General features: G+C 35.0%; 1 protein-coding gene across 2 annotated transcripts in view; it reads right to left on the bottom strand.

Moving 5' to 3' along the window:
• Positions 1–1,521: 1,521 nt before the first annotated feature.
• LOC123545555 (palmitoyltransferase ZDHHC23-B-like) overlaps positions 1,522–19,088 on the bottom strand; it is a 31,426-nt gene continuing 13,859 nt past the window's right edge. Inside the window, exons 1-6 of one of the 2 annotated variants that reach the window (XM_045331894.2) lie at positions 15,260–15,373; positions 14,900–15,016; positions 12,900–13,477; positions 10,465–10,618; positions 6,376–6,543; positions 1,522–4,575 (exon numbers count right to left, since the gene is read on the bottom strand). In XM_045331894.2, coding sequence (XP_045187829.2) covers positions 4,326–4,575; positions 6,376–6,543; positions 10,465–10,618; positions 12,900–13,477; positions 14,900–15,012 — 1,263 coding nt within the window. In that variant the 5' untranslated portion in view covers positions 15,013–15,016; positions 15,260–15,373 and the 3' untranslated portion in view covers positions 1,522–4,325. Of the gene's footprint in view, positions 4,576–6,375; positions 6,544–10,464; positions 10,619–12,899; positions 13,478–14,899; positions 15,017–15,259; positions 15,374–19,088 lie in introns of those variants that run through there. The other variant, XM_053524660.1, reaches the window with a different exon arrangement.

Genomic DNA, 19,088 nt, shown 5'->3' with positions numbered 1-19,088 from the left:
TAAATACTATCAACACATTCAATGATTTTACTGCAGGAGGATCTATAGCAACATGTCTTAAACAAACTGAAACAAAAGTCTGCCCAATATCATTTTTGAAGCACATGTACATTGCATTCATTTCACAAACACATTTAGTTATCTAACAGACAATATCATTTTGGGCCATTTTATATATTTCTTTTAAAATTAAAATTCACAAGTTGGTCAAAATTGCAAAAAAGGTAACTTTTCCCATAGACTGTATAATTTGCAAATGATTCTGAACCACTTTCCAACATGGCATTGCCTAAAGTATGTTGTCTTGTGGACAAGCTCAAAATTAACCTATCCTTTGTTATATTAGATATAATATACTGTGGTTATTTACAAGTTCCTTAATACAATGAAAAAACATTTGTCTGATTAGATCTTTAAAAAAATTCACATATTTTTTGTGACAAAGACACTTATTTACATGTAAGAGTTATTACGGGAAAAGTCAATGTGTGTCATTAATTTAGTCCTACACTCAAGACATTTAATCTATTTCTTTTGCTTGTTTTTTTTGTTTGTTTTGGGTTTAACGCCCTTTTTCAGCAGTTTTTTAGTTATGTACCAACGGTCAGTGAACCTAACCAGTGTTCCTGGATTCTGTACCAGTACAAACCTGTTCTCCGCAAGTAAGTTCCAACTACACCACATGAATCAGTGGTGGAGGACGAATGATTTGAGACACAATGTCTTTAATCAAATCATCACATAGAACATAAGCCTTGCCCAGGGCTTTAACTTGCGACCCTGCAGTCAGTGGATCTGTGCTCTCCCTATTGAGCTAAGCAGGCGTACTTGAAGGACAGACTATGTTTAACAAGAGCTGTTCGTAAGACAGCCAATGCTCAACTATTCAAATTATTGTCCCAGAAGCAGGAAAATGTTTCCCTAAATGTCAAAATATCTATAGAGTTTCAATCCAGTATCTGCATCATTTTTGGAGATAGTAATTTGCATGCAAAACTTTAAGCAGAGGTTTTATGTTCAAAAGGGGATATAATTTGACCAAAATGCATGTCAGAGTTATGGTACTTGATGAAATCAACTAGTTTTATAACCACAAAGGCACATGTGAAATTTCAATTTAATATCTGCATTTGGTGATAGTAACTTGCATGTAAAACTTTAACCAGGATTTTGTAAGTCCAAAAGGGGACATAATTTGCCAAAATACATGTCAGAGTTATGGAATTTGACCCAGTGAGGTTGGTAATTGACTTAGAAAAAGAAAAAATAAGTTTCAAAGCTATATGCCTTTAAATGATAGCTGTATTACTTGCATGCAAAACTTTAACCAAGGTGATACGCCGACACTAGGGTGAGTAGAATAGCTAGACTATTCTTCTTTGAATAGTCTAGCTAAAAATTATCAAAATCGAAAATGAACCAAGAGATCACCAGTCCTGTCTTTATCAAATGAACTTCAAGAGAGCTTTCTGTTTAAGCCATTTCATAATTCTCTTCATACTTAACAATGGCATGTAATGCTCCATATCCTCCATATGAAAAAAACATCCTTAGAAAATATGTAGTCTTAACAATAATTATCATCAGGTAAGTACAATATGTTAGTTTTAAAATATTGAATTTAATCATAAAACTAGAGCTATCACTAAAGGTGATGAATGTACCCCCCGCATGCACTGACACAGTACACTGAATTTGACACACACAAGACTGCATAATTATGTGGACTGTATGTATACAGTAGAGTAACAAAAAACAAAGTCCCATAACTATGCAGAATATTTATCTAAAAGAATGTAACATGCACCATGCACAACTAGGGTTGGTACTGATCACTTGTGTGAAGTTTCATTAAATTGTGTGCAAGGGTTTGGTAGATTAGGCACGCACAAGATTGCATATGCAGGCTGTATGTACATAGTATGTTAACAAGAAACAAAGTCCCATAACTCTGCAATTTTTGTCGCTGAAAGAACCTAACATGCCCCATGCACAACTACTGTTGTTACTGATCAGTTGTGTGAAGTTTCATTAAATTGTGTCATGGGGATAAGGAGAGATGGTGCGCACAAGATTGTGTCTATGTATATAGTATAGTAACAAAAAAACAAAGTCCCATAACTCTGCAATTTTTTTTTCTGAAAGAACCTAACATGCCCCATGCACAACTACTGTTGTTACTGATCACTTGTGTGAAGTTTCATTAAATTGTGTCAAGGGGATGAGGAGAGATGGTGGGCACAAGATTGTGTCTATGTATATAGTATAGTAACAAAAAAACAAAGTCCCATAGCTCTGCAAATTTTTTTTCTAAAAGAACCTAACATGCCCCATGCACAACTACTGTTGGTACTGATCACTTGTGTGAAGTTTCATTAAATTGTGTCAAGGGGATGAGGAGAGATGGTGCGCACAAGATTGTGTCTATGTATATAGTATAGTAACAAAAAAACAAAGTCCCATAACTCTGCAAATTTTTTTTCTTAAAGAACCTTACATGCCCCATGCACAACTACTGTTGGTACTGATCACTTGTGTGAAGTTTCATTAAATTCTGCCAAGGGGATAAGGAGAGATGGTGCGCACAAGATTGCGTTTACGGACAGACGGACAGACGACCAGACGGACAGACAGACAGACAGACAACCTGAAACCAGTATACCCCCCCTTACAACTTTGTTGTCGGGGGGTACAATAAACTGATTATACAAACTATCTCTTTAACAAGTTGCATCTTACATCTATTTTGATATGCAAATAAAATAACTATCCTGACTAATTACTACATTACAATTTTAACATTTAGCCTGCTGGCAGCAAGAAATTTTGCCTTTGCGACTAGTGCAGACCAAGATCAGCCTGTCGCTATTCTGTCAGTAAATTTTCAATGAACACCCCTTCAAATAATAAATGGTACTGCCAAAATGGAATGATAGACCAGTCCATTTCATAAATTTAGTAGGGTAAAGGTTAAGCTAATCAATAAAGCATTGTATATACATGGCAAGAGTTGAGGATGTTAAAATTAGAAACTTTTCCACATCTACAAGTTTGTAACAATGGAAATGAAATCTCTAACAACTATTTTAATCATCAATAAGGTAAAAACGAGAGCCTCTATGGTCTCTCGTCCGAGTTAAACAATTTTGGCAGAGGGTCATACAAGGAAAATAATGTGAAATCAGTCTGAATTTTGGCCTGTGGTTTCTGACTCGATGATTTTCAAGCTTCCACAATAAACAAACACAAACAACAATATATCTTATAAGAAATTTTTGACAAACTGGAATAATTTGAAACTAGACATATTTAGGTGAAATTATTTCAAAATCTGCCAATCAGTTTCTGAAAAGATTATTTTTATAAAGTTCTGTTACAATTGGAGCAAGAGATCACAGAGTGATCTTGGCGCCCACCATTTAGCCATTTTTTCATGTTCCAAATTTCAAGACAAAACACTCAAACATTTAAGAAGTTATTGCACAGTTAAAATAATAACAAACCATAAAATAGTTTTAAAAAAATTACAAACACCACAAAGTCTTGAGAGGTTAATAAAATGTTGATTATTTAATCACAGATAAAATAGTTTAAAAACAAAAAGATCTTTTTAGAGTACTTAGCAATATAGTGTTTAACAGATACTATGCAAGTGCATTGGTAAATACTTCAAGCACATAAAAGATGCTGATTTTATTTTTTCTACAGTTTTGCTGTTTTAAGGTAATTCTGCACATCTGATAAACCGGAAGTGATGGAGTAACATTATTTATCCAGAAAACATAGAATAAAGCCTATATTAGGAGTACGGAAATGAAAATCATTTTATGAATAAATGGCAATCCACGAGTAAATTTATTACAATGGCAATGTTACTATTTTCCTAAAGTTAAAATATGATACATGTTAAATTATTCAAAATAATGTCCGAAAATTAGCTTGAAATATGCTGTTCACTTTAATCATGGTCAATTATCTCTAAAATAAGTACACGGACATACACATTTTATTTCACCACATTATAGACCATATGTTTACTTACTACTGTGAGAAGTTTTATTAAAATCTACATTGTAGAAAAATTTCTATTTGTGAAAATGTTATGAAAGTTGTGAGTTTCCCATAGACTTCCATTATGAAAAATTACGTGAGGTTGAAACTTTTCAGATCAGTCTAGTAAAAAAATCAAGCACACCACTCTGTCTTTATTATTTGCTGAGTTTTCTAAGTATATTCTTAAGATTTGAAAAAGGGGAGTTTTATCAAATGCTACATTGTAGAAAATTTTTCGATCCAAACGTGCAGAGCTACCTTAAAGTAAATATTTAAACAGTTTCATACATTCCTACATATCTTTGTTTCATCCAGAAATCATTCCAGTTGTTTAAAATTCCTCTGTTGTACACATTTCTGGTGTTGAACATCAACAATCGAGTGTTTCCTTGTTTAGCTGCATTGTGCAACTCTTGTGAAGTCATGTTTTGTGATATTAGCACAATCTGGTGAAACAGCCCGAACAACATTATTGTTGCCACAACAATTACATACCAAGCACTGGCATAACAAAGTCCCCATCTAAAATAAAAGAAAATATACACCTGAATTTACATGCAGGCATTTTAGAAAAATAGGAGTGCCGATCCCAGTCTACAAACTCATATCCTGTATAAAACAATTTAAGAGCTTTTATCTTGTGAATGTTGATGTTTGGTATAAAACCTTTGATAACTAAACTTGCTTAATATTGACAAAAATGTATGCATTCTTGTTGCTTTCACATTAATTACATATAGAGTCAAGGATTTACTTCATTTCTTAACAAAACAAGACCTGTCACTAATGGTGACAAATGCCCCTGCAGTGCCTTGACCTTTGACCTGGTGACAAAGTCAATAGGGGTTGTGTACTCAATAAGTACTATCAGTATGTTTAGTTTGAAGGTCCTGGGTGCAGTGGTTCATGAGTAAAGTGCCTTCATGCAAAAAGTTAACGTTGTGATGAACGAACTAACGAACAAACAGTTGAAAACTAATATGCCTCCCTTTGGGGGCATAATAAAAAGCTGAATCTGGCATGAAGCCCATGTCTTAAATGAAAGGCAACTTTTTTGGTTAACTGATAAAACAAGCAACTCAGTATCCTGATAAAGATTAAATAACTAAATAAAGTAACAAAAATGAGTTGTCAAATGACTGTGTGCTCATTTTTTTTTAGCATAATAATAGTAATACTAGCCTACATATAACATAGTTTTGAACTTCAACTAGGTTTCATAAATATATTTCAGACAGACCCTGTTAACCAAGATTTTCTATGCTTTAACCTAGTGGCCTTCTTCTTACCCTTTGTAACAAAGTTGCAGACATGACTAAGACTTTAGACTAAGACTGAGATATTCTGACAGTGTTTCATGGAGATTGGGGATAAAATTATCTATCTACTATATTAACAAAGCTTGACCTTGGGACCGTGTTTATGACTTCAGTTTACCCTGTTTTCAACTTTAAGACAATCTGACCATGTTTCAAGTAAATCAAATAGAAAATGTGACCTCTAGTGTGTAAACACGTTTCTCTTTGATTTGATCAAAAGATGTAGTTTATGACAAAAGAAAACATAGTTTTGAACTTCAGCTAGGTTCATAAAGACAACCCATTCTGACATAAAGTAGAAAATAAGACCTCTAGTGTTAACAAGGTTTTCCTATGATTTGGCCTAGTTACCTAACTTGATTTGGCCTAGTTACCTAACTTTCAACCAAAGTTGACCAAGTTTCGAATGTAAAGACAAATATTTCTGACCATGGTTAGAAAATATGGCATGTAGAGTGGAAACATGATAATTCTTAGAGTAAACATAATAACTTATTTAAGGACAATATAGGAATTAAGTAAGGTCCTCAAAAAAGAAAGTCTCTTAACAACTTCAGAATGAAAAAGCTGATTGACAGCCTGCTCAGCAGATACCAGTTTACTGCAATGTATCATGTAATGTCTACAAAAAGACAGGGAAGGATCATCTGGGATATATGAACAGGATGCTAGCTTGAGAACTATGCAAGTTTGCTTTTATTGTAAAACTATATGTTTCTAACAATCTAAATCTGATGATTAGATTATACTGGTGATCTAGATATTAAGGTGCCAACCCCCCACCCCATAGACCATGGGTTAAAACCATATATGGGATATTTTCTCATGTAATTTACATGTCAACAGACTCAAATGGGATTAAAATAGCTCAAATCTTCCATCTGAACTGTGCAAAACTAAATGCTATAAATTAACTACTTGCATTTGTAGGTAAGGAAATTTTCTGCATTTTAAAGTTATTCCATGTCTTTTTTTTTTCATTATGTATATGCTGAAAACTTACTTGAAGTCCCTGTAAGCTGTATGGAAGGAGCAAGTGATCTCATGGGGCCAGTTAGGATCGCATACTGAGGTCAAGGTCAAATAACTTCCATAGTAACAAGTAAACACAAATATCGTCATAGCAACAAGGAATGATCGGTGATTTCTGGCTCCAACACAGCTGTCTATCCTGAAATTATACCAGTATGTTTTAATATATCATGAAACTTATGCAGGTAAAGTTTCAAACAGAAATACATTTACAGAATTTCCATCTGCTGGTTGATCAACCTAATCTGTAACCATGTTTTTTTGGGAGTTGCGGCTTTATTTTACAAGATTCAGACATAAACTATACATCATTCTTAAGGTCTCTTAGTGTGACAGTAGATACTTACTGGATACTTATTGAGGGCTTAAAATATCTTTAACCTTTGCCCTGCTAAATTTCTATAATGAACTTGTCCATCATTCAATTTTGGGCAATACCATTTATTATTCGAAGGGGTGTTCAATGAATATTTACTGACTGAATAGCAAACAGTGTAGACCATAATCAGCCTGCATAGATGTGCAGGCTGATCTTGGTCTGCACTGGTCACAAAGGCAGAACCACTAGCAGCCAGCTGGCTAAGGGTTCATAACGCAAACTGTTTGGTCCACATACTTTCCCTGTGTAAACATTGAGCAGAAACCTAAGGATCATCAAGATTAACATTCTGACCAAGTTTCATTAAGATATGGTCATAAATGTGGCCTCTAAACTGTTAACTAGTTTTTCCTTTGATTTGACCCAGTGACCTAGTTTTTCACCCCACATGACCAAGATTCAAACTTGGCCTAAAGATCAACCCCACATGACCAAGATTCAAACTCGGCCTAAAGATCATCAAGATTAACATTCTGACTAAGTTACATGAAGATACAGTCATAAATGTGGCCTCTAGACTGTTAACAAGTTTTTCCTTTGATTTGACCTGGTGACCTAGATTTTGACTCTGCATGACCCAGATTTGAATTTACCTAAAGATCATCAAGATTAACATTCTGACCAAGTTTCATGAAGATACAGTCATAAATGTGGCATCCAGAGTGTTAACTAGCTTTTCCTTTGATCTGACCTAGTGACCTAGTTTTTTATCCGACCTGACCCAGATTTGAACAAGAACTATAGATCATCAAGGTTAACATTCTGACTTAGTTTCATTAAGATATGGTCATATATGTGGCCTCTACAGTGTTAACTAGCTCTTCCTTTGATTTGACCTGATGACCTAGTTTTTGACCCTACATTACCCAGATTCAACCTTAGGATCATCAAGATTTACATTCTGACCAAGTTTTAGGAAGATATAATCATAAATGTGGCTTCTACAGTGTTAACAAGCTTTTCCTTTGATTTGACCTGGTGACCTAGATTTTGACCCCAGATTACCCAATATCGAACTTGTCCAAGATTTTATTGAGGGTAACATTCTGACCAAGTTTCTTTAAGATTGTGCCAAAATCGTGACCTCTAGAGTGTTAACAAGCTTTTCCTTTGATTTGACCTAGTGACCTAGTTTTAAAACCCAGATGACCCAATATCAAATTCGTCCAAGATTTTATTGAGTGTAACATTCTGACCATGTTTCATTAAGATTGGGCCAAAATTGTGACCTCTAGAGTGTTAACAAGCTTTTCCTTTGATTTGACCTGGTGACCTAGTTTTTGACCCCAGATGACCCAATATTAAACTCATCCAAGATTTATTTGAGAGTAACATTCTGACCAAGTTTCATTAAGATTGGGCCAAAATTGTGACCTCCAAAATGTAAACAGTCAAATTGTTGACGACGACGGACAGACGGACGACGAACTCAGGGCGATCACAAAAGCTCACCTTTGAGCACTTTGTGCTCAGGTGAGCTAAAATTGAAATGTTACAAACTTTTTTTCAAGGAAACGTTGCTTATACACTAAGATATCTTGCAAGTCTTTCAGAAATCCATTTACAAATGAGCTGTGCCACGAGAAAATCAACATAGCAGCTTTGTTATATTGTAACTATTTGCAATCTCTTTTTTATTTGGCATAAATGTTTGCCTAAATGTGACAAGGAGTGTCATGTGCAACTCCCAGTCCTTTTGACAGTTAGCAGGCTCGTTTGAGAAAAAAAACGTTTTGATATTGTTTGAGCCATTCCACGAGAAAACCAAGATGGTGGCTTTGGAACAAGCATAGAGCCAGACCAACCTGTGCATCCGCGCAGTCTGGTCAGGATCCATGCTGTTTGCTTTCAAAGCCTATTGCAATCAGAGAAACCATTAACGAATAGCATGGATCCTCACCAGACTGCGCTGTTTGCTATTCAGCCAGTAAATTTCCTGTGAACACCCCTTTGTGAAACAAGTGAATGAAGTATTGCCATGCAATACAGAGTCCCCTACTGGAAGGCACCTAATTTATTCTACTGCAGTATAACATAATGAACTGATATCTGTCAATGATGTATAAACAATATTGTACTACATATACAATATGTTATAACATTATAACAACACACTTGGATTAAAATGTGCATATATAAAAACCCACAGTTGTTTTCATATTGAATTTTTTGGGCTGATTATAAAAATGTTATCATGTAAGTTATTTATAGTAACAACAAAGGGAAATTAATCTTTAAAAAAAAAAAAAAAAAAAAAAAAAATATATATATAATATGAGTCCACAAGAAACTCTTTACCAGGTAGAGATAGGTCAAAATACACCTAAAAATTGGATGTAACATGCATGCTGTACCACAGAAAAGTGGTCTCGGTTTTTCTCTACCGCCAGTAATAAAAAAGTTACAATAAAATCTATTTATAGTAACAACAAAGGGACGTAATTCTAAAAACAAGGGTGCCTCATGGTGGTGAACATTTGGTCCAAGTTACATCAAAATCCCTCTATGCATGAAGAAGATATGTTCCGTACAAAGTCATTCTTGAATTTGACCTTTGACCTCTAAATATGACCTTGACCTTAGAGCTAGGGACCTGGTTCTTGCGCATGACATGTTGTCTCATCCAGGGGAATATTTGTGCCAACTGATATCTAAATTCTGCTTTGCATGACAAAGTTATTGACCGGACAGGAAAAAAATCCTCTTGACCTTTGATCGCAAAGTGTGACCTTGACCTTTAAGCTAGGGTACTGGGTTTGCGCATGACACGTCGTCTCATCATGGGAAACATTTGTGCCAAGTAATATTAAAATCCCTTCATGGATGGCAGAGTTATGGACGGGACAGGAAAAAAACTCTGTTGACCTTTGACCCCCAATTGTGACCTTGACCTTTGAGCTAGGGGTCCGGGATTTGCGCATGACACATCGTCTCATCATGGGGAACACTTGTGCTAAGTGATATTAAAATCCCTTAATGAATGTCAGAGTTATGGACCGGACACGAAACAGACCCTGTTCATGCTATGTTAATATTTGACTGCTAAGTGTGACCTTGACCTTTGAGCTAGGGGTCTGAAAGTTGTGCAGGACACATCGTCTTATTATGAGGTACATTTGTGCCAAGTAATATTAAAATCCCTTCATAGATGGGAGAGTTATGGACCGGACAGGAAAAAAGCCTTGTTGACCTTTGACCTCCAATTGTGACCTTGACCTTTGAGCTAGGGGTCCGGGATTTGCGCATGACACATCATCTCATCATGGGGAACATTTGTGCCAAGTAATACTAAAATCCCTTCAAGGATGGGAGAGTTGTGGACCGGACAGGAAAAAAGCCCTGTTGACCTTTGACCTCCTATTGTGACCTTGACCTTTGAGCTAGGGGTCTGGGTTTTGCGCATGACACGTCGTCTCATCATGGGGAACATTTGTGCCAAGTAATATTAAAATCCCTTAATGGATGACAGAGTTATGGACCGGACACGAAATTGCGGACGGATGGAATGACGGAATGACAGAATGACAGAATGACGGAATGACGGAAAAGAGCATTCCTATAGTCCCCAAAACTGGTTTTCAACCAGTAGGGGACTAATAAATGGTACTGCCTTAAATGAAGCTGGACAAGTTCATTATAGAATTTTAGCAGGGTAAAGGTTCAGTGCAATTGCAAACTTACCATACACAGTGATGGTCCCTATTGTATATACACACATCACACACAGTACAGTGCCCAGATCTTGGAGGTTTCTCTACACAACATGAATCACAACAGTTACCTCCCTTACTAAGCTGTTCATTATTTGCTGAGTTCTTGTTCTGAAGTTCTATAGCTAGAAATAAAACAATTTTAGATCATATTATCATATAGCAACTTTTCATACTCTTCATGGAGGACCCTAGGTGTACCTCCAGGCATTGTTTCATGGAGGATGAAGACCCTAAGTGTACCTCCAGGCATTGTTTCATGGAGGATTAAGACCTTAGGTGTACCTCCAGGTATTGTTTCAGGCACTGGCAGGCACCTGGGTAGAAACACTGACCTTCCCTAAGCCAGCTGGATTGTTTCTTCACATGTAGAACTCTACACCCAACATGATGTTTTGAACCCAAAGCAGTAAGATGCAAGCAATTTGAAGTCCGCAATCTTAACCACTCAGTCCACGAGGTCCCTGAATTAATTTGTACAATTAATCCATAGATCCAAGAATATTTTCTTTTAATAGATGAGTAAAATGAAACAATAATTTATAATTTCTCAGAGGGTTCCATGTATATTCGGACACACAAATGTCCTGTAAATTATCAACAATACTAAAGTTACCGCTTTAATTAACAAATTATATTCCTGCACTACATGTGCTACAATGTTTTACTCTGACACTGTTATACCTATGCACATTCCTGCACTACATGTGCTACAATGTTTTACTCTGACTCTGTTATATCTATGCACATTCCTGCACTACATGTGCTAGAATGTTTTACTCTGACACTGTTATATCTATGCACATTCCTGCACTACATGTGCTAGAATGTTTTACTCTGACACTGTTATATCTATGCACATTCCTGCACTACATGTGCTACAATGTTTTACTCTGACACTGTTATATCTATGTACATTCCTGCACTACATGTGCTACAATGTTTTACTCTGACTCTGTTATATCTATGTACATTCCTGCACTACATGTGCTAGAATGTTTTACTCTGACACTGTTATATCTATGTACATTCCTGCACTACATGTGCTAGAATGTTTTACTCTGACACTGTTATATCTATGTACATTCCTGCACTACATGTGCTTCAATGTTTTACTCTGACACTGTTATATCTATGTACATTCCTGCACTACATGTGCTAGAATGTTTTACTCTGACACTGTTATATCTATGTACATTCCTGCACTACATGTGCTAGAATGTTTACTCTGACACTGTTATATCTATATTTTCCACAACAAAGCTTTTTTTTTATTTCTTGTGAAAAACTTAGGCAAGGCTGGTTACAGAAACTTTATATAGCTTTCATTTATCATGGTTTCTTTTAAAATTTAGAGTAACAAATATAATTCTGATAGGGTATTTTCCAATGTAATTTCAGCCATTTTTGACATGAACAATTTTTTAAAATTTATATTTTTAAGGTATTTGTGCATATTAAGATCGAACATTTTTATAGTTAAACGCCAACTTTTCAAAACTTCAAAATATACTTTGAAAATTAGGCAAAAAAAAGATAGGGCCGGGTGCCTGATTTTTTGCTAGGTTGATTTGAAAATTTGGACCCCGGGAAAGTTTTCATAATGGTTGTCTCTGGGAAAATGACAATTTTGATGACATTTTTCGCAAATGAAATTGTTTCTACAATGTTGATACTTCAAATGATTGTCAAGAAATTATGGTCTATAATAATGGTGAAATAAAATGTATTGGTGTCTGTGCTTGTTTTTAAGACAGCTGACCATAATTACAGAGATTCACACATCTTAAACTGATTTTGAGACATAATATAAGCCGCGCCATGAGAAAACCAACATAGTGCGTTTGCAACCAGCATGGATCCAGACAAGCCTGTGCATCCGCACAGTGTGGTCAGGATCCATGCTGTTCGCTTTCAAAGCCTATTGCAATCATAGAAACCGTTATATGGAGGACTATGGAATATTCTTTACATGCAGTGTTTTACATCATAAAAAATGCTACAGTTTTAACTAAAAGATTTTGGTGAATCATTTAAAAGTATCTGTTGTGTGCAGCAATTGAAATTTGAAGTTCAAAGTAATTCATTTTCAATTTTTATGTGTACATGAATTGGAATACTGTTGTGCAGCAGAGTATTTGGAAATTTCCCTCTATGATACTTATCATCGCAATGTTGCACATGCAAAATGATCTTGCATAATAATGAAAAAGCCTGCTATGGACTGAGTGGACCAAACACTAGGATTAAAATCACTACTTGCACATATTTTCTGGTTCTCTACTGATAAATATTTTTACATCAGCATCTGTATATAGTGTATATAATGAAATCAGTAACTGAATAAATTTAAACAAATCGTCTTAACAACACTTGCTACATAATTCCCTCTCACCGTCAACTTACCTTTTTCACCAACATCACCTGGTACGTCATCATGTTCTACAACTTCAAAGTCAGCTATATCCTCATCATCTCTGTCTGCATTCTCTAGCATTCCAAACAAACTGAACGAATCATATAAATATTGTTTGAGTTTATCACTAGGTATTATTCCAGGGTCCTTCTTTGCAAATTTTAGGGCTACACACATCGCTATAACTGATAAACTTATAATCAGGTTGTCTATAAATGAAACATTTGTGTAAGAGCATATTATCATCTCAAAAAGAAAATACATGAATAGGAGAGATGTTAAGCCCCACACAAAGAAAAATTTGGTCCTTGTTTTGTTTGTTTTCCTCCTCCAAGTACGGTAGAAGAAGAAACAGAAGTATGGAAAACAGCTCAATATCAGAAAGGATGAAATTGGCCCAATCGCACATAGCATCAAGCTGATAGGTATAACAACAATAGGTGTGACAATTTCAAAGTTGACTTGTGTGGCCCCGCCTCCGGAGAAACCTGGTATACGGCACCTATCCATCACAGTATCAAGAAACCTGTCAACTAGGGACGTAGGAATCTTTTCACATCTAAACAATCTGAAAGAAGAAATATAACAACTGACAATATATCAGAAACTTTCAAAGTTAATTTAATTAACCCTTTTCATGCTAGACACAACTGATGCTGCCTTTGCTACTACTGTTGATCTGTCATGATCATGATCAGCCTGCACATCCATGCAGCCTGACCACAATCTGCTCTGTTCCCATTCAGTAAGTATCTTTTTGGTATGCACCCCTTTTAACAGTTAATGGTACTGTTCGAATTGAAAGATGGGCAAGTTCATTACAGAAATTTAGCAGGGTAAGGGTTAAAGACTTTTTTTCCTGGCTAAACAAAGGTGTTTTTATATGACACGACTGGAGAAGACTGATAAATATTTTCCAAAGTAACGCGGAATGCTTTGTCTATGCCATTTACAATTGAACAATGATTCCATTTTATGATTTATAAAATGTTAAATTCTATCGGTTAGTTTCCACTTTTGGATGTTATGCATTTGATTGTTTCAGTGTAAGACTGAAGTACGGTATCTTTCATAAAGTGATTACATGATTTACCTACTTTGTCTGTGAAATGCCATGCACAATATCATAAGTTTCATAATGTTTATAGTAGAGAAAGGGTTAACAGTTTTAAGTCCAAAAGGGGCCGTAATTTTTACAAAAAGCAAAATGGAATTTTGTTTCTTGCTGTACATAGTCAGCTTTTGATGCTAAACAAGTGTTGCAAGTTTTAAAGCAATTGCTTAGACAGTTTAGGAGAAAAACTGACATAAACACAAATCTTAACCAAGAAATCTGATTTTCTATGTCCAAAAGGAAGTATAATAATTCTTGCAAAAAGCAGGATGGAGTTGTGTTTCTTACTGTACAGAGTCAGCTATTGATGGTGAACAAGTGTTGCAAGTTTTAAAGCAATAGCTTTGATAGTTTAGGAGAAAAGTTGACCTAAACATAAAACTTAACCAAGAAATCTGATATTTTCTAAGCCCAAAATGGGCCATAAGTCTTGCAAAAAGTAGGATGGAGTCATGTTTCTTGCTGTACAGGGTCAGCTATTGATGGTGAACAAGTGTTGCAAGTTTTAAAGCAATAGCTTTGACAGTTTAGGAGAAAAGCTGACCTAAGCATAAATTTTAACTTGGCAACGCTGAAGCCAATCAAGTTATAACAGTAACTCGTCTGAGCTTAAAATATTACCCACAATTAGTATGTACATTTCAATAATATTGAATGTTTTATTAGGAGCTATATATGAGCTTTCTCAGATACAATCTTTTCAAACAGAAGAAAATGTTGTCTATGCATTGTTGCAGGACTGGAAAAGTTATATATATGAAAATGTTTCAGCTAGAATTTCTAGATTCAAGGTGCAATTTCAGGCATATACAAAAATATACATAATCAACCATCAGGTCAAGATCCCAGCAATACAGAAATAAATGGGAGAAATACCTGTCTGCCATCTGGTCGAGGGCCTCACAGTCGCAACAACAAGCCAACAAATGAGTTCTTTCACCACTTTTGTTTCGGTACTCGCAACAACATAATACATCGTCTGATGCCATTTTTCTGCAACAATCAATTGTTGTACAAATTGTATCTTTTTATCTATGTAAATCAGGTTCAACTATTTGCAAAAGCAATTAATAAATTACAACTGCAAACGGTAATTTTATTTATTTATTTATTTGGGTTTTATGGCGCACCAACACAGTATAGGTTATATGGCGCCAAACAGGACTACAAATTTTGGTTTCATATCTCATTTACATCAAAATAAAAACATGTGGTTTGGAAACAAAATTTGCATACCTGGAATCACAGAGTTACAGAAAATCAAGTGTTGAGACCCTATTAGTCACCACTACGATCATGCAAGGGTAAGGCAGTGGTTCCAATTCTTTTCATACACTTTTCATACACAGATCGTCCCAAAACCACATGGGGTAATTATAAGTTAATAACAACAGTAATTATAAGTTAATACACGATTGCCCATCATTATTACAGGTAAATGCCCAACATAGTACATGATCTGAGAGCCATAAGCCAATTATTATTCACTTTGAAGACAACTATCCTGAAATCACAAAAAGCAATTAAGTATTAATGCTTCTCATCTTTGTGTTTATTTATCAGTCAACAATTAACCCTTATCATGCTGGACATGATTGAACCTACTTTTGCGACCAGTGCAGATCATGATCAGACTGCACTGTTTGCCATTCAGTCAGTATCCTTTTGGAATGCACCCCTTTTAACAGTTAATGGTACTGTCCTAATTGAAAGATGGACCAGCCATTATAGAAATTTAGCATGGGAAGGCCACTAAGGGTTAAAACCAACTGAATTTTATTAAAAAAATAAAAAATGGTTTGTAAATAGATGCCATCGAATAAACTACCATAACATTATCACTAAGCAGACATGTTGTGTGTATACAGTAACAAGTTGCTGGTAAAACTATTTAGTTTTCTTGTGGTTTAAAAAAAAAACAAACAGAAGACATTTTACAGACATTTCTGCACAGAACTTCAAAAAATACTTTAAATGTAAAATTTGACAAGGAGAAATAAACTGGTACATGAACATAGCTAAGGAGTGAAGCTCAGATAATAGTGGGATAACATTAAGTTTGGAAAGTTCTTCTTTCATGTGTTTCAATTTTCTTCACATACATCACTAAAAGGGGAGATGACTGAGTTGGATTTTACAGCAAATCAACACAAAAAGGTCATATATCGCATTGTAAATGTAGATTGAAAGACATTGCTAAAATTAATTCATGTAAATGCATAATATGTATTTTTTAAAATATCACATGTATACATTTTTGTAACCTTTAGCATGCATGCTGGCAACAAGCGATTCTGCCTTTGATCACATTAATGAGAGGTAATTAATAAAAATAAATGAAATGCATGACACACTTGTTTTAAATTACATACCAGAAAAAAGCTGAATTCTATTGTTGGTCAATGCAGAGTTGCACTACATATGTACCTAATGTGTTGCAATCGGTGTAAGGCATAAAAAAAAATATGTTTGTTTCCTGTAACATGCTGAAAAAAATGGGGGTTGGTAGGTAGGGAATTTTTTTTTTTTAATTTTTTTTTAGTAGGTGTCAGAACATTTCAGTGTTTAGTAACCTTATTATCGCCAATTAACTGCCTAATCAGGCCTCAACCTTAACTTTCTTCAGCAGTTGCCAGCAGGTTCACCAACTGCTAAAGTCTAGTAGACCTGCCCAGACTTTAGTGGACCTCCAATTCTATCTCATAAATTGTGATGCTGTAGACGTCATAACTTCATATGACTCAAAGAAACAGGACTTATTTCTGAATAATTAAAAATGGAAGACTGTAGCAATCTGTTATCCCGAAAAATAATTATTTTGAAAAGTGTCCCAAAATATGGACGAAATCAGCACCAGTGTTGAAAGTGAAAAAAAAAACATCAACAATTATCGGTAATCATTCTGATGATAAACTAAGTAATTGACCTCGTTTTCATCATCAATTAACACCCCCTCAAAGAGCTAAAAGAAATGTGTCGGTTATTGTGGCATCTGCAGTGGAGATCAAAGCGGTATAGTTTCCACGAGATTGTCATTGCAATACGTCATGTTTTCGCGCCATGTGACACATCACTGTCTGATCGTACTTTCTCGATTCCTTAAATTGTTGAGAAGAAATCAGTAAAAAAGTTTTTTCTTTAATTTTTTAAAAGCGAATGTGCAATATCCCGAATAAACTGACATGTAAATGTGTCAGATCGTGAACGATACTGACCTATTTGCCCTCAAGAAATTTACATTATTGTTTGAGAAGAATATCTAACAAAGTGTTGTGTCAAAAAATATATGTACGAAGACTCATTTAAAACTTATTAAAAATCGCAACGACATCATACTGCCTCATTTTAAAACCACATTTCTATTTACGTTCATGAGGTCACGTAACCTATTCTGCCGTGCTAACAGAAATCTGTTTGCCAAAAATCGTTTTACTCCATGTATTTAAATTGCTGCCGCTTTTTCATTATTTAAGATTTTTTAATTGTGTTTTTTGTACTTTCTGGTCAAAAGTCTGAATTTTATTACCATAGTATGTACCGTTTATTTACTTTAAAAAGGAAATAAATAATCAAGATCGCGCTGTTTGAAATTTTACAAAACATAATATGAAAATTTGATCGTTTTAAAAGAATTTTGCCTACATTCCTGTCGATATCTTATTAAAATTGTTATAGAATTCAAACTGTATTAGTTCTCAAGCGGTGTTGAATATCTGAAGCGAATATATGAAAAAATGAATGCACTACGCGCGTTTTTTGTGTCAAAAGTAACTGCGATGTAAATTAAGTATTACGTAGGGCGCACGTGCTCGTGGAATGGAAAATTACCAGCATGACGTTTTGATATTTTTACGATTCGCGGGTAAATTCCAGTCATCCAGGTAATTTTGCCTGATGTAATTACTCAATTTGGTAAAGTTACCACGTAAAACCCACTCACCCGATCGGTGGAGTAGTCCATTCGTGCTATCCTGACTTTGGGCCATATTCAAAGTCGCCACTCAAACTCACACTTGACTCAAACTTGTGTAAGTATCACTCAAGTAGGCCTCGAGTAGACCTTGCGGGAGTGTGAGTGGAAGTCGAATGTCATATTCATAAATCCCACCCAATCTTAACTTTCGGAAGGGTAACTCAAGTATTGGTTTCATTGTACACAATATATTTATAGGATTATAACGGTATATATGACAATAACATCAAAGGTATGCAAAAGTGTTAATCGTTATTTTTGCAGATCTATTTGCAAAGTCGGAAGTTGTCGTTTTATTGCCTGTCTGAATGTTTGTCCGTCCGTCTATTTGTTTTATATAACGTATTAATATTAGTATTATTAGTCATGTTAGTAGAATAAAATTTATACTTAAAAATACATGAGTTTTTTTTCCGCTGTATTGAGATTTTATTACAACTGAATAATACTCGTGTCTTTAACTGTTGGTGTTTCCGAAAGCCATTCCACGTAAATTCCAATCATTACGTATATATCATTTGTGAAATAAATGTTTTCGAATGAGATTTGGTGAATATTGTTTTTTTTTAATGACACATTAAGTCGGAGGGAAATATTTTTATTTTTCAGTATGAATTTTCAGATATCTAGGCTTGTAAATATTTGTTACTAGGACGTGTGTTTTTTTTGTTTTTTTTTTGGATTGACTGATGAATTTGCCACCAGCATGGATCCAGACCAGCCTGCGCATCGGCGCAGTCAGGTCATGATCCATGCGGTTCGCTAATAGTTTCTCTATTCTCAGCATAGATCCTGACCAGACAATGTTGGTTTTCTCATGGCGCGGCTCATATCTTTTATAAAATAAATGTTTCCGTAATGATGGGTTCTTCATAACATTAAATTGTTATATTTTTTCAGTATGAATTATTGAAGAAGAAAAAATAACCGATATCTAGGGTTGTGAAATGTAAATATTAGTTACTAAGACGTGTGTTTCTGAGAGTGACTGATGAGCCCCGTCAGATTAGGTTTAGTAGATGTATATTTGATTTCCTGTATCTATCTTTAACCGTTTTTATTAATTCAACAGTCTTTTAATTTGTTGGGTAA

Source organism: Mercenaria mercenaria, chromosome 15 (genome assembly GCF_021730395.1).
Source record: "Mercenaria mercenaria strain notata chromosome 15, MADL_Memer_1, whole genome shotgun sequence".
NCBI lineage: Eukaryota > Metazoa > Mollusca > Bivalvia > Venerida > Veneridae > Mercenaria > Mercenaria mercenaria.
This window is presented reverse-complemented; position numbering and strand designations above follow the sequence as displayed.